This window comes from Rhamphochromis longiceps, linkage group LG4 (assembly GCF_057381845.1).
Source record: "Rhamphochromis longiceps isolate RC_006_pf linkage group LG4, R_longiceps_female_GT1.1, whole genome shotgun sequence".
Taxonomy (NCBI): Eukaryota; Metazoa; Chordata; class Actinopteri; order Cichliformes; family Cichlidae; genus Rhamphochromis; species Rhamphochromis longiceps.
In genome coordinates this window covers 32151503-32175334 of record NC_140560.1, presented here as the reverse complement: position 1 = coordinate 32175334, position 23832 = coordinate 32151503, and the positions used below count along the sequence as shown (strand labels likewise).

At 37.5% G+C, this 23832-nt stretch overlaps 2 protein-coding genes across 3 annotated transcripts in view; both read left to right on the top strand.

Annotated features, from left to right (window-relative positions):
• Positions 1–23832, top strand: part of asic2 (acid-sensing (proton-gated) ion channel 2) — a 421555-nt gene that overhangs the window by 176590 nt on the left and 221133 nt on the right. The gene's annotated exons all lie outside the window — the stretch shown is intronic.
• LOC146672064 (uncharacterized) lies at positions 4666–10100 on the top strand. The gene is made up of 10 exons (XM_085404557.1): positions 4666–4907; positions 6846–6945; positions 7245–7391; positions 7624–7805; positions 8049–8185; positions 8307–8400; positions 8665–8997; positions 9187–9361; positions 9451–9575; positions 9774–10100. Exons 2-10 carry the CDS (start codon positions 6861–6863, stop codon positions 10098–10100), a joined length of 1605 nt encoding a protein of 534 aa, XP_085260683.1. The 5' UTR covers positions 4666–4907; positions 6846–6860.

The window sequence follows — 23832 nt, the reverse complement described above, 5'->3', positions numbered from 1 at the left end:
AGTTTAGATGTCACGGAAAGCCTGTTGGTCTAATGATTGCAGATTTGTCCTGAAGTCTGGGGTGAATAGGAGTGTTTGTGCACATACCTGCATTGCTGGGAGGAGAGGGCACCATGAGCCATGCTGGATGTTGATCCAGAATTGATTCTATCAGCAGATGATGAAGTGAGCTGGTTGGTCTTTACTTTTTATATGACAACAAGCACACTTAACCATACACACGAACACACTGAAACACATAAACTTTTATTTCTGCCTCACAAATATTCATGCATATGAAACTGACTAAACAGGTATCATGCTGTTTTGCAACTCTATATAAGAGGGGAACAAAAAAATTGATAAATTGTGTCTCTCAGACAGCCTGTCTCCTGCTGTGTTGCAGGAAATAACGGCTAGAAATCATAAAGTTTCTTAGCAAAGTCAGTGTAAAAGTAAAAGAGATCTTTTTGCCCACAGAGAGTTGGATATGTCTTCACATATTGCAAAGTGGTGTTTAGAAGGAGCAGGAAATGAGAAAACAATTTCCCATGAATTAGTATGCTGCAGTGGACGCCGCTTTGGCTCTTATTTACTGAATTGTAATCTATGTGTGGAGTATATTGAGAGCACACAGCGGGACGTTTAGCACATCATTTATACTTTGCATGCTGGGTGGTGAGTGTGTTTGGGAAAGAGTCAAAAACAGTTCAAAGCATCATAGAGAGTGTACAAATCCTGCGCCTGTGGACCGGTAGTGGTTCAGTTCCAGCTCAGTTACTTTCAGAAGCCATCAGCCCTCTAATGAAGTGATGCACATTGGAATTGCAACCATTCAGTACATACTCAGTGACCCAATGAGTTTAACACTCTCACCTATCCTCACACTATCTGATTTTCAAACCCAACTCTATGTTCTACTCTATTTATATTTTTTTGGTCCACACTGAGGTATGGATGCTCTACCGTTCACTTGCGGTCTTTAGAAGATTAAGGCTACATTCACACTGCAGGCGAAAGCGCATCAAATCCGATTTTTTTGACCCTATGCGACCCATATCCGATCAAGGTCTGACAGTGTGAACAGCACAAATCCGATATTTTCAAATCCGATCTGGGTCACTTTCGTATGTGGTACTGAATCCGATACATATCCGATGTTTTAGAAAGCGACTGCTGTTTGAATGGTCATGTCGTATTAAATCCGTCTTTTACGTCACTGACACAAGACAGACGCCAATTATCAGCGCCCGAGAACACATCGCGAACGCTTCCTGGCCATCCAGTGTAGATGTCAGCGAAACTGTTGGGAAGACAACGTTGGAGAAACGTGAACATTTTATTTGTACTGTATAATCTGCAGATTCTGGCAGAAATCTGCAACTATCCCTTTGAAGCACCGCTCATCTAAAACAGCAATAAGGATCATTATTAGGTTATTTACATTATTATGTAAATAACAAAATAACTTAAAGCAAAAATTGGGAAACGTAAAGTCTGAAGTCTTTATATTAAGGGCCATCAGTCAAACAATATTGTTTGCTCTAGGTCTAAACAGAGCGCGTTGTGTGTGATGTCTTCTTTTGCGCATGCGGGCCGCTTTGAGCGTTCACACTAGAGAGCGTTTGCTGTCGCATTTTATTTGTAGTGTGAACAAGCAGACAAAAAAATTGGATTTGATCAAAAAATCGGAATTGAGCATTAAGACCTGCAGTGTGAACGTAGCCTAAGAGAACCACAGAGGACGGCCCTAAAACGAGCTTGAAACAAGTGCATCAACTACTCTTGCCATTGCCGTCTTGTCTCTTGAGGGCTGTGAGTTGGCTTTAGGACTAAATGCTATGATTAGATTGGTCCTTTGTTCCGGCAAAAGCCCTGCCCACCCGTACCCCGAGGATTCACACATTCTCACTTCCACTAAAAGCGTTGCCTTTGGGTGCCAGTTTGTCATTTGAGCAAAGCTGTTTGGTAAAGTGTGGTTTGTCGTGGAACCCTGCAGAGAGGGTGATGATTGAGGCTGATGGGAAGCAGAGAATAGGAGCGAGTGGCTCTGCCCTGCAGGGCTGCATATTGACTCAGTATTCATCGACAACATCATTAGAATGGATAGATGAGAAGCCCCGGGAACAGAAATCTCTTCAGGTTTAGTAGCTATATACAGATTTTTAGAGGCCAGTGAAAGTTATATAATGCAGAGTCTTAATGCTATTAAAGATTAACTTAAACCTTCAGTGTAAACATGTTATTGTCCAGTCATTCATCCATCACATGGGCAGAATCTAGTTTTGTCTACTTGTATATGGCTTTATTTTCATTATCTATCTTGGGTGGACCAAAGAAACCTTTAGAGGAAGTTGTCTGACCTGAACTATATTGCCTTTTCAATACTCGGGAAGATAGGACCTTCTTCATGTGTCCACTTTATCACTCCTGTCCCAGGCACATCTTATTAAAAGTGTGTCAACCAACATGCCGATATTTGTTTTTCTCTGTGCAATTAATTTAACCAAGAGGACAGTTAAAGTTATCAGCTCATTAACTGGTTTGAAACAAAGTGCAGTTGGAAAATGCTGCAAGTCTGAGTGAAGGAACCAGCTGGGCCTTCCTGAATTTTAAGGTGCTAGGCTGGTTGGTGATGTATGTGAAGTATTGAGGGTTACATTTTAAATTGGTTCAATGTTTTTTGAGCTAGCATTTAAATAAGACACATATTCTTCGATTTCTGAAAGCTAATTTTGGCCATAGTGAGAGTGCATTTATCATTGTTAAGCATGCACCATCCTTGTGACTGGGTGGTAATCAAAACAAATGCTCATACCTGAGATTCATTATTAAATTGCAAATCAGCTTATTTATTTATTTTTTACATTGTTTTAAAACATTTATTTTCTTTTATCAATCTGTGTTTTCATTGTTGCTAATTAAGACATAATTTAAACATGATTTAAATCAGGAAAACCTTGAGAATTAGCTAAAATCACCAATAATCCTAAAAGTAAAGATTTGAACCTTTGTTGGGGTTTTTATTGTTTTTTGGGGGGTTTTTGGTTTTTTTTTTTTTTGGTGTTTTGGCAGCAGAAGTGAAACAATCACACAGCGCGTTTAAAAGGAAGTGCTACCCCTGAGCGAAGCACCTGTTCTACAGTTTTTGCCAAACCTTTTTGTACATGTGTAATAATATACAACAAACCTGCTATATGAATATATTCATTCATCCATATCTTTTTCTTGTGCCTCCTGGGTGTATACCGGGTGGGCAGGAGAAAACAACAGGCAGATTTCAGTGATGAGGGGCAAAGATGACACACTTTTATTCACAGGATGCAATTCCCAAGCTGTCGTATGAGCTGTTATTGTTGTTTTCAGTCTTGTTGCAACATGCCACCCAAGGTGAAATTGCAGCGTGTATGCATGTGTAAAGTTTGGCGTGAGTGCGCCGTGTTTCACATCTCAGGGCATGTGTGTCCCGGTTATAAAAGGATAATATCTGTTTATTTGTACTGTCTTTGTGAAGGTGAGGAAATATGTGATAATGTTGTATAGCACCTCAGGTTGTAGTCAAAGGGATCACTGTAAAAAGGCCACATTGCTCTTTTATTGATTTACTTTGGGTTTTCAGTAGAATCTCTAATAATCTCGTGTTTTTTGCAGAATCATGTTGTTTGCATTCACCGAACATAAAAATGTTTATGAAAATATCCCTTAAATACACAGAACACACAGTCTGACTTGTGGAAGATCAGAACAGTTATTTCATTTTGAGAGAATTTAAGCATTATTCTTGTTTAATGTTATTCTGGATTAAAATACCTCATCGATTTGGACTTTTAACCCTCAGGCGCAAAAGACCGATGGGGTATTGTCATCACCCTGCAGGCCGGGTGGGCGGGCGGTGTAGGCAACCAAGAATGAGGCACCGTAGGAGTTTGAAATTGATGCAATAGGTGCATCTAAAAATGTCAGAGTTCAAGTCACAGTGACCTTGACCTGAAGGTCAGAGGTCAAGTCATATAGGTTAAAACCATCTACTAAAACTCTCAGACAGTTTAAAACTCAAGTTTTCTGAAAATCTTGTGAATGCATTAACTTGAGAACAAGGCGATGTAGGATTTTGAAATTGGTATCATAGGTATGTCTACTAGGAGGCTGAGGGGTAGCACTGGTGGTTGCCAGTTTTTTGTATAATAATATAGTTCTTACCAAGACTGAAGTATGTGAAAGTACAAAGCAAAGCAAATTACAGGTGTCACATTTCTGCCACGAAATATGATTATAGTTTATCTGAATGTTACTAAAAATTAAATACAGTAGACATTAAATGAAGCTAAAATAACTTGTTAGGCTGTTTTCTGATATCAAATGCCATCAAATGTGATCGCAGGAACTGGCATTGAGGTTTAGCTGCTGCTCTCTCTGCTACTCACTTTTGGTATTCAGTATGGATGATTCCATAGTTAAGGACATGTCCACTGGATGTAAGACACACTTTTAAGTGTATATCCTGCAGTGTTGATTTTTGAAGACTGTTCCCAATCAGAATTATCTCAATATGGGGGGGGGCAAGGGATAAAAATGCAGTCTAGCATAAAATGGGACACCTATGGGCACTGCAGGTCTGTAGTTATTGTTGTAAGTGTGGTAAGTTCTTTTTTGTGTGTAGCAGTTCATTTATATCTCTAATACACAGCAAAATCCGAAGTGTTGATGTGAGTTAAAATTACTGGTGTTAAAAATTTCGAGTTGAAAAGTGTTGGTTTGAGAGTTACAGTAACACTAACGGTGCTGAAAAAGCTCTGTAGCCGGAGTTATTTCAAAGAGTCAATACTATAACACTCATTTGGAGTTGATTTCCACATCCGGGTTTTTCGCGCTCATGGGCATGAGGAGTCCGCCAGAAGTTTGCTGTCAAGATCGAGGAGGTTGTTCAGGTAAGAACTATACAACAAGACCTATGTTATTTTATCATTATTAAATATTGTAACTAACTAGCCTATAACATTATTTATCAGAAGCATGCAATATTTTCCTAATGTGGAGTGTATTCATCTGCGGTAAGAGATGGGATTCGTTAGCTTAGGTAGCTAAACTATCCTCTATAACAAGTTAATATTGCAGCGAAAATAAATGCGTGCTTAATATAATTCTCAATTCTAGTTAGTTCTAATGTCATAAGAGAAATGCTTTCCAGTGTTCAATGCTTATTAAATGAAACGAGGGAGGAGTTAGCTATCCTCTGGATATGTTAAATGTAATGTTAAAATTTGAATTTGTGGTAGCCTAGCTGGCAGCTAAGACAAATGCGTTTAGCCCACTGCTTTTAAGGGAAGCGAACATTCGCCTCAGAAATATCCTATTTAAAAGTGAACTAAACAATCACATGGAGACGTTCAAGTCAAGTTTTGGAAAGCGTCAAGATAGGCTAATTACACGTGCTACCAGCGAGTTTAGCAGTAGCCTAGCCTACAAATCTTTGAAGTGGCAGGGGGTTATGGAATTCTGTTAGATGTTAGTGACCAAGCAAGGCGCGCTGCGTTTGTGCATGGGTTACTTGCTAACGGTTAGGATATATCATACATGTTGTAGTAGGGCTGCTCAATTAATCGAATTTTAATCACGATTACGATCTGGGCTTTCAACGATCATTAAAAATGACTGAGCCGATTATTAGCCCCTCCCTCGTGCTTTACTCTCGCGCTGCTCCGTGTGGCAAATCGAGCGCACCTCTCTGCATTTCGAACACGTGTCACAACAATTAAGAGGACCCGAGGGAAGCTCGGAAAGCTAAGCAGAAGTTATTTGGAGAGGAGAGTGACTGCCGTTGGTTGAAAAGAGAGGTAAAAAAAAACTTCAGTGGTGTGGAAACATTATGGGTTCGCGGAGTCAGACGTGGATCAAGTAGACATAGTGTGTAAACTTTGCTACAGTGTTGTAGCTGCACCACAGAGCAACACTGCAACGTTCACTAAACATAGATGTTTACATTTTTCATTTATTTTTTATATTGCAAACATTTGCACTGTTATCAGTATTTGCACACTATTTTATATTATTTTTTGACAATCTTTAAAGTCATTATTCAATACATTGTTATTGTTAAATAAATATCGTCAAATAATCGAGATCTCAATTTCAGTGAAAATAATCGTGATTATCATTTTTGCCATAATCGAGCAGCCCTATGTTGTAGTAGGCCTAATCTAAGGGAACATTTTCCCCTTTTCTACAGTTTTAGTGAAATAGGCTACCATCCAGTGTTTAAGACAAAGCGGTATAACGACTGAGGGTCGTTGACGTCGCCTCCACTGATAATCCTAGCATGTCGTGTCACAAAACAACCACCACAAAGTAGCAACTAGCCAGACGGCTGTGCATGTGTCAGAAACTCCCGATATAAATGTAAGACTTGCACTCATTAATTTACAGTATAAGAGATATTTGTTGTCATAAGTGAAAGCGTGATGAAGGCAGGTGTGCGTTCAACAGGAAATTTTATGTGGATTATCATCCTGACATGGTTTAAACAGAGATGCTTTTCCCCAAGTAGGCTACAGCGATTTACTCGCAACATAGCAGAACTAAGTATCTAGCCTGCGTGCAGACGAGAAGATCGCCGTTGTCGTCTTATAAACATGTGGATGGGTGGATAATTCATTGGATGCTATTTCTGTGTACCCAAGTTCAGCTATTTTAGTGCGCAGGGGGAAGCCAAATTATGTTCCTGAGGTTGAAGTGGTCTGTCACCCCTTCACAGATCATCACACAATGTATAGCCTAATATTTTCTTAAAGTTGTCCGGATTTGTTGCCACTTAAGCTATGGTTTAAATATATGGTAAAAAATATTCTGTGCCCCCTTCTCTCCACCAGGTGCTGTTGTAAGACATGTTGCTGAAAGTGAAATACCTCAATGTAAAGAAGTACATTAAATTGCACGCAGGATTCACTTATCTAGAATTCATCAGTGAAGGTAAGATAACCTGGCAGAACAAAATTTGTTGCACATGTATCAGTTCATCATGTTTGCATCTCATCTATTTAAAAAACGAATTAAATGTTAACACATTTTATTTTAATGTGTGACATTAAAAACAGTACAGAGCAGTAGGCCTAGGCCTATATTGTTGCTGCAGACTTGTCTAATTTAACCATTTTAAAGACAGGTAAAACAGCTGTTAATAAATATTAGCTAAATAAAAAAGTCAAAATTAGTTTTTAAAAAAGTTTTTCAGGCGTTTTAGGTGACATTATGCTTATCTTTTTGTAAAGCCAAAACCAAGTTTGGACTTCCGGATGCTGCTGACCTTGATATTTTCGATGAAACTGACACAGCTGTCGAAGAAGACATTTTTCTGGAGTTACTGGAGGCCCAACCAGACCTATGCCTGACAATACGTGAAAAGATTTCAGATGAAGGTAAATGTTATCATAACTTAAATTTTCAGAGTATAGCCCACTCAATGTAGAGCCAAGTTCTTTTGCTCTTGATGCAGATGACATTGACCTGTCTTCATGCAATATACATGACAGTGGACAGGGCAGGGTCATATTTGTATAGAATGTTGTCTGAACATGAACATTGAAATTGTGTTATTAATGGCATTGTGGAGTAGCCTAAAGAAAGTTAACCAAATCATCTCTCCCAAAGATTTTTGTCCTTTAGCTCATTCCACACCATCCTCCTCGGATACATTATCTTCCCTCACGGACACTATATCACTTTCATCAAGTGACAGTGACCTCAGGGAAAAGGGCATTCCTGCAGGCCGCAGTAGATCCAGCAAAGACAGTTCTGCACCAAATGTTTCTGTGTCAGAGGCTGCAAAAGAGGTAATTGAGAACAGAAAATGTCTTTTGTATTTTTGAGTTGACACCATTTATACTGTAGATTGTTATACAAATTGAAATTCAAAACATGGTGGTTCCCAACTTGCCCTGTATGAAAAAATGTTAGTAGAAGTTAGTGCTTCTTGCTAGATATGTCTTTCACAGGTTTGTTGACATTCCTCTAAACTTTCACCTTTACTGACAAACAAGTTTTTATTGTTATTATTTTCCCTTTTATATGAGCAGATGGTTAAAAATGCCTTGACTAGGAAACCTGGTGGAGAGGAAATTCTTGAAGAATACAATGCCGAAAATTCACTGAGCCACCGCACCCGGCGGCAGCTTGTTAACATATTGGCAAGTGATATGACTGAGAGACATGGGTAAGAGTAATAGTACCTAATAAAAAAGTAAAGATGGGCCATATGGAATATTCTTGTAATGTATACTGCAGTAAAGACACATACTTCTGATTTAACATTGTCAATTGTATTTCCTCTATAGCAGAATTCCCTCCCGTAAGCAAAAGGAGAAATATGCCCTTGGAATAATTACACTCTTTCCCTCATTGAAGGATCCATTTTCTCCAAACGGCTATGTAAGTCATGCAGTGATTGTAAAACAGCACATTATTTAGTTTTCATCATGGAATAATTACATCAGCTAAATGATTTAAAAGAAAAATCTTAATTCCTCTTTCGTAATAACTATTGTCATAAAACTGTATTGAAATTGTGGATGTTGTTTAACATGTATTGCACCTGTTACATGATAATAGTCCTTGGGTTTCTTTTTGCTGAATCTGCAAAGTCTGTAAGATCGCATTTGATGTTTATTTTTCATCTATGTTTAAATGTGACAGGAGCATTTCTACGACGGAGTGAAAGGCACTGGATATATAGCGTGGCGCCTCAAAACCATGTCCAGGTCTACAACCAAACGGCCAGTGAAGGAAGTCCCAGTGCATCAAGAACAAGGGCCTAAGCGCAGAAGATTAGCAACCACATTGCCTCAGCAACTTGATGGAGATGCCTGCAAGGAGGCCATCTCATTTCTTGTTCACTCTCCTGATGAAGCAAGTGTATTTCAGAAGATGAAAATGACGTTCCAACATCGCCAGGATCTGGTGCATGATCCACAAAGAACTGCAGATGTCTTCAAAACATTTCCACGCTTTTTGGATGTCAAAGGACTAGTAAGTCAAATCACTTGATATTTTCAACTGTTAATCCTTTTTTTTTTTGTTTTGCTGATGTGGATGGCAACAGTAAAAGATGTGATCATTGGTCATCCCAGTCAGGCTATATCCCATATTGGTCAAAATCACATTGCAATGTAAACAATGTTGAGCACTGTCTTTATGTCCTGTGTGTATGATGAACAGGTCAATCAAGACTTCCTGCTGCTGTTTGGTGCTGAAACAGCCACCAAGTTGCTTGAGAAGTGGGACATGTCATTCAAGCCAAAGGTTATTAAAGAAGCCAAACAGCTGACTCAGTCAACTGACCTGTGTCGTTTGATAAAAGCTGCTGAGAAACCAACAGAGAGTGATGTAAATGGTAGGCGTCGCACCATGCTTGTTTGATTTTAATAATATTTATTTTTACCTGTCATTTTGAAATTGTTTTATAAATTCAACCATACACAGACTGGGACAGTGACATGGCCTCTCTGCTGCTACTCCTTCAACTTTTGCCACCCACAGCTGGACGAAAGAGGAGAACCAAAATAAGTCCAACTGATGCAGCACACAAAATGGTGCACTTTCACAAGGTAAATATGTTGTCTCACTTTTTAAAATCCTACAAAACACTTTTTCAGTTTTTGCACTTTTTAGTTTTCCTCTCCATGAAGTATGTGTCTTAGTATTTTGTAATAAGTTAGCAAGGCACATAATGTCAAACTGAATGAATGGTTCATACTCAGCAAGTATAAGCTAGGCCTATATGTCAATATCTCATTTGTTTTTAGTCATGCTGCAGCATTGATGAACACTTGCAAGCAAGAGATGGTAAACAACCATACATCCTCGCTGTTGGTCGAACCCAGAACAGCATTGACACCTTCTACATCGCAGTGGACAAACAGCTCATCCCCTGCCAAGCCACCAGCTCACTCAGTGCTTTTGATGAACTTTTCAAATCCCACTACGTGTTCAACTTATCTTACGACGAGTCACTGGTTCATCTCTACAGTTTTGTGCAGACCACCATATTCAACATTGATGCCACCTCAACAGATGAGTCACCACGTGTTCGTGAGTTGCGTGCCAAAATGTTGAATGAGAACCATGTTTAAATGTTTTATCTGTCAAACTCTGCATAGCACCAGTCAGGCTTTGATAAGTCATTTGCGACTAGGTCACAGTTTTTATCCAAGCACCAAATTTAAGTTGGCTTGTTCACAAGATGGTTGCAGCCGTCAGTTCACTACATATTCTGGTTTAAAAAAACATTTAAATAGTGTTCATGATGAAGATTGTTGTCAAAGTGGTGATGCAGAACCCTCAGAGTCATTTCAAGCTGATTTTGACAGATTACAAGATACAGACATAGCAGTTGCAGGAACAAGTGTTACTCAGAGCCTAGAGGTTGGGTGTTCTGAAAACAATGGGTCAGGTCAAAGAATTAAAAAAAATTCTGAAGCAATTTGCACTAAAATTATTGGTAAACTCAATGGTAGTGGTTTGGCAAATAGTTTTGTGTCATCACTTGTTTGTGATTTGGAAGATTTTGCTGATGGACTGCACTGTGAGTTTAAACATAAAGTACTGAACGTTGTGCCAACAGAAAATCCTGTTAGATCTCCAGTGGAAAAATGTCTTGAGACTTTTGACAATCCAGTTGAGAAGTTCGACACTGAAGCTAAAAGAAAGTCATATTTCCGTGAAAAATGGGGAATTGTGGATCCAGTGGAAAAGACTTTAGGAATACGCTATGATACAAGGTTAAATAAAAAATCAGGCACTTATGACCAGGTACCAGTAAAAGACACTTTTGTGTACATTCCAATTTTGGAAACAATCAAATTTATATGTCGCAATTCTTATATTTGCGAGCTGCTTGCTAAACCATGTGTATCAAAAGAAGACAGATATGAAGACTTTTGTGATGGGAGTTACTATAAGTCTCATCCATTGTTTTCAAAACCACAGACTTCTTTGCAAATTCAGCTTTATTATGATGACTTTGAGACTGCTAATCCACTTGGTTCCAAACGTGGTGTTCACAAAGTTGGTGCAATCTATTTTGTCCTCAGAAATCTGCCTCCAAAGTTAAATTCTGCATTGATGAACATTCATTTGGTTGCATTGTTTCATGCAGAAGATGTGAAAAAATACGGCTTTGATCCTATTTTACAGCCTCTGATTGATGACATAAAGTTTTTGGAGAGCCATGGCATTGATTTACCCTTCTCATCTGAAAAGGTCCATGGCACTATATGTCAGATAACTGGGGACAACTTGGGGATGCACTCAATTTTGGGTTTTGTTGAGTCTTTCAGTGGACGTTACTTTTGTCGTTTGTGTTTAATTGCAAAACAGGATGCACAGAGTGTGTATACTGAGGATGATTCAAAGATCATCTTACGAGGGAAAGAACTTTTTGAAATGCACTGCAGTGAGTTGCAATCTGATCCTCAAAAGCTACATGTGTTTGGCTTAAGAAAGAATTCTACACTGAACACTCTTCAATTCTTTCATGTTTGCCAGAACTTTTCCTTGGACATTATGCATGATATTCTCGAAGGGGTAGCACAATATGAGATAAAGTTACTGTTGGAATATCTGTCAGACAATTTTCTGCCGAAACCTGCTCTTTTGTCACGGATCTATGCTTTTGACTATGGCTACTTGGAGAGCAAAAATCGTCCAACAAGGGTGAACTTAGACAGTAGTGGTAATAGTATAGGTCTTAACTCCATTCAGACTCTTTGTCTGATAAGAAACATTCCTTTAATTTTTGGTGATATTGTGCCAGAAGGAAATCAGAACTGGACTATGCTATTGCTATTGTTGCAAATAATTAACATCATATTCTCTCCATCTGTTACACATGGCATGACTGTGCTTCTAAAACATTTAACAATGGAACATCATGACTTGTTCAAATTGTTGTATCCAGGTAGGAACATGATTCCCAAACACCACTTTATGTTGCACTACCCAACTTGCATCAGAAAAATTGGGCCATTATTGCATGTATGGAGCATGAGAGGTGAGGCTAAACATAGGGTGTTCAAAGACACCCTTAAGAACTTTAAGAACATCACAGTGTCACTTGCCAAAAAACATCAAACATCCATAGCATACAAGTGGGAGACATGTCCTTTAAGCCATGTTGAGTATGGGCCCTTGAAATCATTTGATGTTGATAGTGAGGAAAATAGTGAAATGATCTCCCTAGGCTTGCCTGCTGTTGCAGAAGAGGCTTTCTCTGCTAATTGGGTTAACATTAATGGGACTGAGTACAGAACAGGATTGGTCATTTGTTGTGGTTCTGAACATGAGATGCCGGTGTTTTGCAGAATAAAAACAATAGTTTTGGTCAATAGTCACACCTACTTCATAGTTCAGAAGCTTGTGGTTGAAAATTTCAGTGAACATTGCCATGCTTATAAAGTGTTTGAAACTGATGAAAAAGATGTTGTTAAAGCAGACTGTATTGAAATATACAAGCCCTTTGATTTGCAAAGTGCTTATGGTGATGATGATGGTCTGTACATTGTGCCATTATTTTTGTTGTGAACGTATGCTGTATGGTGCTTGGAATTTAATATTTATTAAAATTCTTATGTGGCCAATTTTATGTTTTCTCCTTTTATCCTGTAAAGGGACTTAACAAGGACTTTCACTGAATGTAACACAGTAGTCATACAGTAATTGCACTTTAATGCATTTTTGTATTCAGACAATTAATACAGACTAGTATTTAAAAGCTCATATATGTCACTTTAAAGTGCCAAAATAACACTGTAAAAGTTACAGAATAACACTCTAAGTGAAAACAGTCAACACAATCCAGTGTGAAAATAAACACTTAAAAGTGTCATAAATAACACCATAGTTGTTGTGTAGTAACACCCTCAGTGAAAAGAGTTAACCCAAGCCAGTGTAAAAGTGAACACTTATCAGTGTCCTAAAACAACACTATAAATGTTAGGTAGTTACACTCTGAGTGAAGACACTTCACACCATACAGAGTGAAATTTTAACACTATGGGTGTTATATTTTTAACACTACAATGGAGTTAAAATAATAACACTTTGCAAAGTGTTACTTTAACTCTAAACCAGTGAGAATTATATAAACACTGGAAAAGTGTTAACTTTAACACTATAGGAGTTGAATTAACACTGGAGATTTTGCTGTGTACACTTGCCTGAAATCTCTGTGGTGTATTGGAAATCTCACATTCAGAACAAGGAATAGTTATCAGAAAAGTTCAGTAGTTCAAGCAGTACATCTGGGGCATGTACTGAAATGCCTGAAGATCTTAAACATAGTTGTTCACAAGTTTTCCAAGACTTTTTAACTGTAATATATATTTGTAGTCAAATTTTATAGCCAAATCCACTTATGTGACCCAGATGCAAAAGTAAGCTGTGTGTTTGAATTATGAAGTAGCGCAAAATTGAAACAGTACTGATGTTTAATTTGAAATTGTTTTCAATGTGCAATATAAAAGGCTCAGATGATGATAAACTTTGTTCGTGTATTTTCCCCTGATAATCACCATAGAAAATGGGCAGAAAAACAAGAATTGGCATGAGTTTTCTCAAGCTGGAGACGTGTGTGAGATGAAAAAGTTCATGTTGAAAGCTTAATTTGTGTTATGATTGCATGCAGAATCCATCAGTAAGATGTGATGTCTGTTCTCTTTAAAGTCTTTGAATCACTTTTGCAAACAGTCATTTTGCAAATATCAAGTGAAAACAATACATCACATAAAATGAAACACCAGTTTTTATTGGTGTTGTAATTTGTTTTTGTTGGCATTTCACATTTGGTGAAGAGCACGAGGCAAAGGTTGCTAGCAGCTTGTCAGATATAAGTTGACAAGAAATGAAAAGTTACCAGAAATGTTGCTTGATATCTTGGGTAGTGATGACTGTTTTCAGTTGGGTGTTAAATTACATACATATTTTTATTTGTATGCAATGCTCTTCCTTCTTTTTTAGTTTTATTTTTCACTGCTTTCAAAGGGGAGGGTAAGGCCTCTGCCAGATGAGGTTTGGCCGCTGACAGGCAAGGGTGTCTTAATCCACAACTACTTGTTCTAATGAGCAAATGACAATGATCCATGAAAAATCCCCGTCAATTTAGAAAAATTCTTTTTATCCAAAGGGACCAATGAATAACTCCTAGCAGGCTGATGGCACTCTGCATGTGCACAGCATGATTTCTTTGTTCTTTGTTCTCTCAAAAGTCTGTTTTTTTGGCTTTTTTGTTGCATATAAATACAAAATGAAATTCCTTTTAAACTATTTGTTTGTTTACTCTGAAAACGTATGCTTTTCAAAACAATAGCAACCCTCTGAAAGCAGTTTTTGTTTGAATTTCGGTACTTTGGATTTTATGGTGAATTACACACAGAATTCATACAGCTTCTGAATTACATTTAACCAGTGCAGCGCCTGTTCAAAATGTGCCCATCTGGAACGCCCCAATTGTTTAGTGTAGTTTTCTCAGTTTTGGTGCTGAAATTGTAGGTGCAAATTTAGAGCTTGGAAAGAAAACGTTGGATTCTTTGTGTCTAAAGTGACTATTCTGCATCTAATACCAAGCTCAAAACACCAAAGTAGGGATGTGTCACAGATTAGTAAAACAAGGGAGTGAGACGCAGTCAAATTGTAAAGTGAAACCACTTCACAGTGAGCAGAAAACTTGCTCGAAGGCAAATTTGGTTCCCAATTAAACCTTTCATTAAAGCATTGGAAGCTTTTTAAGTAATTAAGTGGTTTGTACTTGGATCACCTTACTGAATATAAAAATACAGGTAGTAAAAAATTGGACTATAATTCAAAAGATAAATAATAAATACATCATTTCAAGTGTTAATATAATTAGTGAACAAGTAGCAAAGTGACAACTTAATGTAATACATTCATAAAAAAGAAGAGTAAAATTACAGATTTGAAAAGTAGTAAAAACTGTAATAATAATAATCATGATAATGAAATCTTTACATTTTATTCATTATTATATGGATTTTGTTTGTTACTTTGATCCATTAATTACTTTGTCCCAAATATGATAGTTTAAGCTAACAATCTGATAATATGCACACCACTGCTGACTTTTTGAAGATCATTGGTTTTACTTAAGTATAAGACTTAAAACTTGATTTTAACTTGGAATAATTTGATTGCTAGAGTACGTGGTTGTCACAGTTCATGGCAGATATATTTTTCTGTCATTATGAAGCAAGACAAATAATTGGAAAAACTAAAAATCACTTGTATTTATTTACTTCCTGTCAATGTTCTACAAGACAAGAACATATAAATCTTCCTAATTACATCATTAGCTGAACACTTTGTGTATCCTTGGCCCCATCAGCAGCAGAGCATGCATTTAAAAAAATGAAGAAACCACTACTAATGGAACATGTTCTCCTTCTTGAGTAATCCCGATACACAGCATCATGCCTCAGTGGGGGACACGTGTAAACATGGTGGTGTTGTTTTGCTGTTGTTGCTGGCATTTTTGTTTCAAGAGCTGGTGCAAAGCAGTTACTGGTGTGATAAGCTGTTTAGTTTTATTTAATTTCTGTGCACTGGAATTTTAGATCATAGTCTTTTTAAGTTATAGCTCATTTGTTGGAAATCTGTGCTTTGAATAGGTGTAGCTCCCTTTAAAATGTATCATTATAATCAAGGGTGGTGATTTGAGTTTTTTGGGAACCAGTTATCCAATAAACTCCAAAATCCACACTAGACTTGCTTTGGTCCCCAGCAATACAGACTGACAAGTGTGAAATTAATTGGACGAATTTAAAAAAACAAACAAACAAAGACAAGGACGAACCCAGACATAGACAAAGTAATTTTATTTATAGCGGGACTGATGCATGTGGAATTTCAGGGTAAAAAGAAATAAGGGTATTAAGCAATGTCAAATAAACTATCACGCTGAGTTGTAACATTTTGAAGCATGACGGAAATTGATATAATTTGTTCATGTCCATATGGTAGCAATGATAGGCTGGTAAATTTTGTAAAAGGAAATGCTTTTCTCACCCTCAGGCTACCTGTGGCTCTCTGAGGCATGTCCACATTTTGTGGACTGCACTAAACAATTGTAAAAGACAAATCATCACAAGGCCACAATATGATGTCTTATATGATGTCTTGAGGCTTTTGTCATGGCATCAATGTTCTCTAAACATATTTGACACACTTGTAAGTGGTAGTGTAATCTGATCTTTGCCAGTCATCTAAAACTAAACAGAGTCCTATAAGAGTCATAAATCAACATTTGATTCTTCCACCTTCCCTTTTGAACACAGGGAACTTAAAATAGTACAGATAAGCTTTGCCACTATATTAGATACACGATCTACAATATTATCTTAATCAGCTTAATGCAGTTGGAGCAGTGAATTTTTAAGGATTTTGCTGTCACTCAAAAATACTGTATATGTCTTGCATATTTTTCTTCACAGTCTCAGAGCCACATCCAGTCTTTTCCCTCTGTCCCTCGGTTGCCATGGTAAAAATTACAGATGAATTGCCTGACCTTTTCTTGCCCGTGGGAAATTAGCACTTACACCAAGGAGTCCTTAACAATGGCTCTTACTGTTTTTTTGACTATTGAGTGAAGGCCAAGTGCTTGAGTGTTTTGATGGTTTGATTGATGAGAGGAAGTCTAGACAAGAAATTGGCTTCCTGATTGGCTGTGTCTTGGAAGGCTTTTTGGTCTCATTTGGTACAATTCGCCATCACTTGCCTTCATTTTTTAACCATTTATTGGCATATGCATGTTAGTAATGCTCAGCAACAGTAATCCTTTCAAGAGAGAGAGAGGGAAAAAAAGCATGTATTAGGTAATCATTTATGCTTCAGTTCACACTTGTGCATACTAAATATCAAAACCATGTACAGGAATTATTCAGCAAAGTTAACCTGCAATGCCAATTTACCGAAATAATGTAATTGTGTACAATTTAAAGACAAATAAAAAGGAATGGAAGCAAATGGAAAACATATCAAAATTTTAAACTGAGAAAAAAATATAAAATCAGTGTGAAATAGCTGGCAACACATAAAACACATGACGAAATAGTTGGGACAGAGCCATGTTCAAGACTGTGTAGCATTTCCTCTTCTTTTACTGAGTAAATCGGCTGTTGGACCTTTGGGTGAAGAACATTGTTTCACTCTTGTCTGACAAAGATATCCAGCTGCTGAACAGTCCTAGGTCTTCTTTGACATATTTTTCATTTAATGATGCACCAAATGTTGGACTGCAAACATGCCAGTTCTACACCTATTATGAAGCCATGCTGTTATAATAGATGGAGGATGTGGGTTAGCATCATCTTGTTGAAATTGAAGCCTAACCTGGAAAAGATGAAGCGTTTTAGAGCAATGGGCTCTAAAACCTGTATATAGTCAAAGTCAAAGTCAACTTTATTTGTCGATTCTGCCACATGTACAGGACATACAGAGAATAGAAATTGCGTTACTCTCAATCCCTAGATAAATAGCAAATGAACATTTAAATATATTTAAATATAAAAGTGATTAAAAATGCAAGTAAAATAATTAAAAAGTAAAAATTTAAATAAATACAATTTTACATATAAGATAAGATAAGATAAGATGAGATAACCTTTATTAGTCCCACACGTGGGAAATTTGTTTTGTCACAGCAGGAAGTGGACAGTGCAAAAGTTATGACGCAAAAATTAGAATACAATAAGAATAAATACAGTACACAGCTGTACAGAATAGAATAAAATAATATACTATATACAGTAGAATAAAATAGAATAAAAATATACAATAAGATAAAAATAGAATACGAATGCTATATACAACTGAGTAAAAATACAACGATGCCAGAAAGGATTATTGCACTTAGTGTTATTGCACATGTGTGGATGTGTGTGTTTGTTCAGTTAAAGTCTTTGTTGTGGAGTCTGACAGCAGTGGGGAGGAAAGACCTGCGAAATCTCTCCGTCCCACACCGTGGGTGCCGCAGTCTCCCACTGAAGGAGCTGCTCAGTGCTGTCACAGTCTGCTGCATGGGGTGGGAGACGTTGTCCAACAGGGATGACAGCTTAGCCGCCATTCTCCTGTCACTCACCACCTCCACTGGGTCCAGAGGGCATCCTAGAACAGAGCAAACAAGAAAGCTATACAATATACAATATAATGGGTAAGTGACATTGAGTGTAAACCAGGCAGAGTAGTGCAAATAGGCAAATAGTGCAAATGGAGATTTAGTAATGTACGGTAAGAGAAAGTGTAACAACAAACCTTTCAGCATTGAGCTCTGATGGACCCCTTACCATCAAAGATGCTGAGAGCTGATAGCTAGACGGTCCTTATCTTTAGTCTGGAGGCATCCATGATTTCTAACCACAATTTCAATTTACGGTTCAACCGACCACAGAACAGTTTTTCACTTTGCCTTAGTCCATGGCCCACAGAAAAAGGTAAGGTTTCTGGATTATCTCTACCTCATTTGGCTTCTTCTTTGCATGATAGAGCTTTAACCTGTATTTGTAGATGGGATGGTGAGCCGTGTTTACAGATAATGGAAGTGTTTCTGAGCCCATGCTGTGATTTCCATGACAGAATCATGCCTGTTTTCAGGAGATCACAACTATCAAGTGCTGATTTTTTGGGCTTCCCCCTTGTACACAAACATTTCCCCATTTTCATGGAATCTTTTGATAATACTATGTACTAGAAAAGCTGTTACAGATATTCAAAGTCTTTGCAGTTTTACATTGAATAACATTATTTTGAAATTATTCCACAATTTGTAAATGTAGCTTTTTGCAGATTTCTGAACGTCTACCCCTCTAAGATGTTCTTTTTTTTTTTTTAATTCATGTTACTGACCTGGCCCAGGGTGTACCCCGCAATTTGCCTTATGGTAGCTGGGACAGGTCAGCAAAGAATCAGTATTTAAAGTGATTTGTGCGTGAAATATATTATATATCTCGAGTGTTTGTGCACCCTAACTTGCCGCCACATGGTTCTGTCTAGACAGAAAACTTAAGTGGCACCAGTATGGATGGAAAATGCTGTTGACATTGTTTACTGGCAAGGGCAATGCTCTGCAAATATTGAAAAAGATTATAGAAAGAGGCAGTGTTAGGCTGTGCATAAAACAGATTTACTGCTGTAACATTAGTTGGACTACTTGTTATTCAAATTTACAACAAAAGTCCAGTGCTTATATACCCCGTGGTATTATACAACCTTTTACTATACTGTACGTGCTGTGAGACAAACAGTTACTAAACACAGTTAATAAGAGTGCCAGTAGACAATAGGGTAATGTTAGAGTTGCTAATGGTTTTTTTTCCTTGCTTAAAGCTGTGTGTGATGAGGAAGTGTCTCATTTTCCAAGTCAGTTTTAGGGCTCTCTGGATGTGATAAACAGCTGCACTCTATGCAAGCCTTATGTTAATTACAGGGCATGAGTGATTGTGTTCATTGAAATTGTTGCCTCAAGTTTTATTAGAAGGAAAACATAGCCCCTTCTTTTAATAAAGTGTAATGCTTTATCCCATTCACTTTTAAAACATATAAAAGAAACATTTAAGCCTTGGATATCTCTTCATACATTATTCATGGACCACACTTCTTTATTTACTCGCTATCAACACACTCACATGAACTGATAGTCACTGTGGCACCATGCAGACATTAACACGAAACCATGTTTTCTGTCTGTTTTGCTCCATGTACAAACTAAAGGAAAGCAAGTATACAGAATATCTGTTTTTTAAACATTACTTTTAGTAAGAGACATGAAGCCCCCATTTACAAAAAAAGGGCAATGACCCTCTGCCATCATGCTGTTTAATAAATTATAGTTACCTATCTAACTGACCTTCCGCAACATCGAAATTGAGAACAGAAGAAAACTTTTTGCTTTGGATTTTCTTGTGGAATAGTTGTATACAGTCTAAAAGTACACAAGGGAAAAGTCAAACTTCTACACTGGCCAGAGATATAAAACAGACCCCTTCAATAGAAAACTCTGGGGTGGAGCGTGTTTTTCGTTTCTCCACACAGAGATACAGAAACCCCGTTTTCAAAGAAAGGGAAGCTTATGAACACTGCTGCCAGGAGCAGAGATGGACAGGGAGACAACTGGATAATGAGAGGCTTTTCACCATTTACTCCTTATTAATGGGCATTCCCAAATAACATAGTCATTTGTGGTATTCTGTTCCTTCTCAGTAATGTTTGTTAATATGTATTATTACTGAATTTTAATTTGTCATTCAGTTGCATCAATGAAACATCCAATGCAGCTGGAGGTTTGACAGGGGCATTTTGCATCAGTGCCTGTTTACACTAAGCATTGTCTTATTGGATCAAATTGCAACTGTGTGTGTGTGCATGTGTGTGTGTGTGTGTGTGCTCTCATTAAATCAAGCATGACAATTGTTTTTCTACAACATTTCCTCTGCATTCCCCAAAATATTGTAAATGCTCAAATGAGCGTTCCATTTCGATTTAAACAATGTGCAGCAATGGAAGCATGATCTGTTTGCTCAATAAATGTATTAAATTAAGCGCTTGGTCATAATATTACAATTAGTTGTAATTTCACAGTTGGTTTCAGGTTTGCTAAATGCTTCCAGAAACTGCTTTATCCAATTAGGAGAATAAATTAATTATAGGTTTAAATTTATTGTCACACAATTAACAAAAGAAAAAAAGTCAAATTATTGAAATTAAAGAGTTGGAAAATGGAATGTTTGATACATGTTTCTTCAAAATAATTATTTAACTGGTTATTAGAATACTTAGCTACAAATTTAGTGTTTACCAGCAAATGAATTAATACTTCTGCTGTTAAGTCAGCCTCTTGTCATTCTCAAGGCAGTAAACACTGCCTTGAGAATGATTGAATAAATCTATTAAATGAACACATTTGAGAATATAAATATATCTGCATAATGGGAAGACAAAGAAGAAAATAAGGCAGTCTGAAACATTTGAAGAGTGTTTCAGACTGCCCTATTCAAACTTATGGACATAAGTTTGAATTTTTATTGCATGAAAGGACAAGAACATGGCTGTAAAGTGCAACACGCCATTGCTAACTTGGCATCTGCCAAGTGAGCTACCAAGTAGCATGCTGCTAAGACAAAGCTTAGAGCACAGAACCCTTAAATTTCAATAGGTTAGAAAAGCAGGGATGAGCACAAATACTATATAGAAATACTTTTGGGGTTGTAGCCTCCATCTCTATCACTCTATCACTATCTCTACTTTTAAGATTAGGCTTAAAACTTTCATATTTCAGCATATAGTTAGGGCTGAACCCTGAATCCTCCCTTAGTTATGCTGCAATAGGTGTAGACTGCTGGGAGATTCCCATGATGCATTGAGTTTTTCCTTTTCAGTCACCTTCCTCACTCAACATGTGTTTATAGACCTCTCTGCTGAATCCCACTTGTTATTAATCTCTGGCTCTCGTCCACAGCATGTCTTTTATCCTGTCTTCCTTCTCTCACCCCAATCGGTTGTAGCAGATGGCCCCGCCCCTCCCTGAGCCTGGTTCTTTCTTCCTGTTAAAAGGGAATTTTTCCTTCCCACTGTCGCCAAAGTGCTTGCTCATAGGGGGTAATATGATTGTTGGGTTTTTCTCTGTATGTATTATTGTAGGGTCTACCTTACAATATAAAGCACCTTGAGGCATCTGTTGTTGTCATTTGGCGCTATATAAATAAAATTGAATTGAAGTGGATTGAATCTCTACCCTGATACCTGTTTAGACAGTACATTTGTTGTGGCCACAAGATTTCACTTTGGCCTTTTTTTTAACCTTACAGCCAGCTCTGGTTATATTTCTGGTAACAATAAAATGAAACTCTTGTGTATTCCTTTTTTAGGATGTGGATTTATGTCAGTGTGTGAGTGTCTAAGCCTAATGTTTGTATTGTTAACTGGTCATCTGGACATGTCTTGATGTAAGGAGAAAATAGGTCATGTTACGTATGTGAAGTAATACTGGAGATTAAAAGGGAAGGTAAAAAGTCAGTGAAAATGAAACAATTTAGCAACACTCAAACATTCTGGCACTTTGCAGCTCTATAAAAGACCATGTTATTTTGACGTCTCTGAAATTGCTACAGCACCTGCTAATCTCTGCAATGCCATGGATATCTGCCATAAAATCGCAGTTTGTGATGCCCTGTAATGACAGGACATTAAAGCTACAACCATTAGAAGCTCCAATAGCTGTAGGATTTGTAAAAAAAAATATGCCTACATTAAAATGTATGCCAGGAAGGCTATGCGTTTACATTGCAAAAAGTATTTTAATGTAACATAATCTATTTAAGTATTGCAAGAAAGAAACTGCAAAGTAGAATAGGCTGAACGTGATTAATGGATGGAAACAGAACTTTTGTTAAAAAGAGAAAACCCAGCAGGCAGGCAGTGAGTGATGTGTCTTCCAAAACTATCATTTAAGTACACTAAAACAACAGAGAAACGGAGGAATAAAGGCCCATCTGTTCCTAATACACCCTTATGTTCATAATTAATAACCATAGTTTGAGGATTTAGGGTACTTTTCATTTCTTAATGTACTGTTGTGAATGTGGGTCTTGACAGAGAAGAACTGTCAGTCCAGAGCCTCTTCATCATTTAGCGTGAGTATGGGAGATTTGGACAAGTATTACTGAACATGGCACAATGATTAATTACCAGCTCTCTTAATTGACCGGTTCTCCTAAAAATACACCATGAGCTCCTGGACTCGTGATATTTGAGGTTAGATTCTGAAGGCAGGGATAACTAAAAGGCTAAATGAATGCAACGGATTGGGTGATATTTGTGGTTCAAGCCCCATCTCAGACTGTTCACGCTTTGTCTCTCATGATATTGTGAATGTTACAGTGTTGCAGGAATATAGTGGTACTGTTTTTATTATGATGCGCGTTTCCAGCAGCTGCACCTTCTCGGCCCTGCAGCTTTTACCTGCTACTTAGTATGGCTGTCACATTTGAGGACTGTTTCTAACCTTGCCCCTAGTGAGTGCAAGGCCAAAAAAAATATTATTAAAGCACCAAACCAAAGCCTGCATATGAACCACAGCTGGAACGAAAAAATGTATTCTGAAACCAAACTGAAGAACTCCTTATATTTCTTTTTAAAATTACTCTTCGAAACCTGTTTCTGATTCCATTTTAAATATTCCAGGCATCTGTTGTTACGATGCTCCATATGAGGGGAAAACATGCACAGGTATGGCTGAAGACAATGGGATAGGGAAATGCCAAGGGAGGATTTGGAATCAGAAATGAATGTTGAATATTTGGCAGGAATTTCTTTCTGAAGGGATTTGTTTTTCATTACTGTTTTGGTTGACGACTCTCCAGGCTTGCTCACTGCAGGTAGAATTCATTTTATACACACATCTGTGAAAAGACAGAGGAAGGAAAGACTAAACAGGAGAGAAGGTGAGATGTCTATTTCTGAAATGAGAGCTTATCACTGGTGTTTGATGAGGTGGCTGCACATTGGACGAAGGAGGTGATTTCCATGACTGATGAGCCATCCACTGTGTCTGAGTGGAAATTACTTTAGCGCCCACTTTAGTTAGTATGATTTTGCTCCCTAAACCTCTAAGTGCCTTTTAGAAGTTTCATTTGTTTTGTTTTTTTTCATCTTTTTTTCTTTCTTCTCATTTTGTTTTAATAACTTAAATAATTTTTAAGGCGTTACAACTTTCAACTATTAAGGTTGCCAAGTGCAGTTTGAAACAACTGCTAGCACAGCTTTAGAGTCTTGTGTCTTTTTGGTTCATTATATGGCAACATG

Bases quoted from the DNA above. Each gene is read 5' to 3' on its own strand.
- LOC146672064 (XM_085404557.1), top strand. From the start codon at position 6,861: ATGTTGCTGAAAGTGAAATACCTCAATGTAAAGAAGTACATTAAATTG. The intron at 7,392-7,623 runs GTAAATGTTATC...TCTCTCCCAAAG, and splicing joins TGAAAAGATTTCAGATGAAG to ATTTTTGTCCTTTAGCTCAT. The intron at 8,401-8,664 runs GTAAGTCATGCA...TAAATGTGACAG, and splicing joins CATTTTCTCCAAACGGCTAT to GAGCATTTCTACGACGGAGT.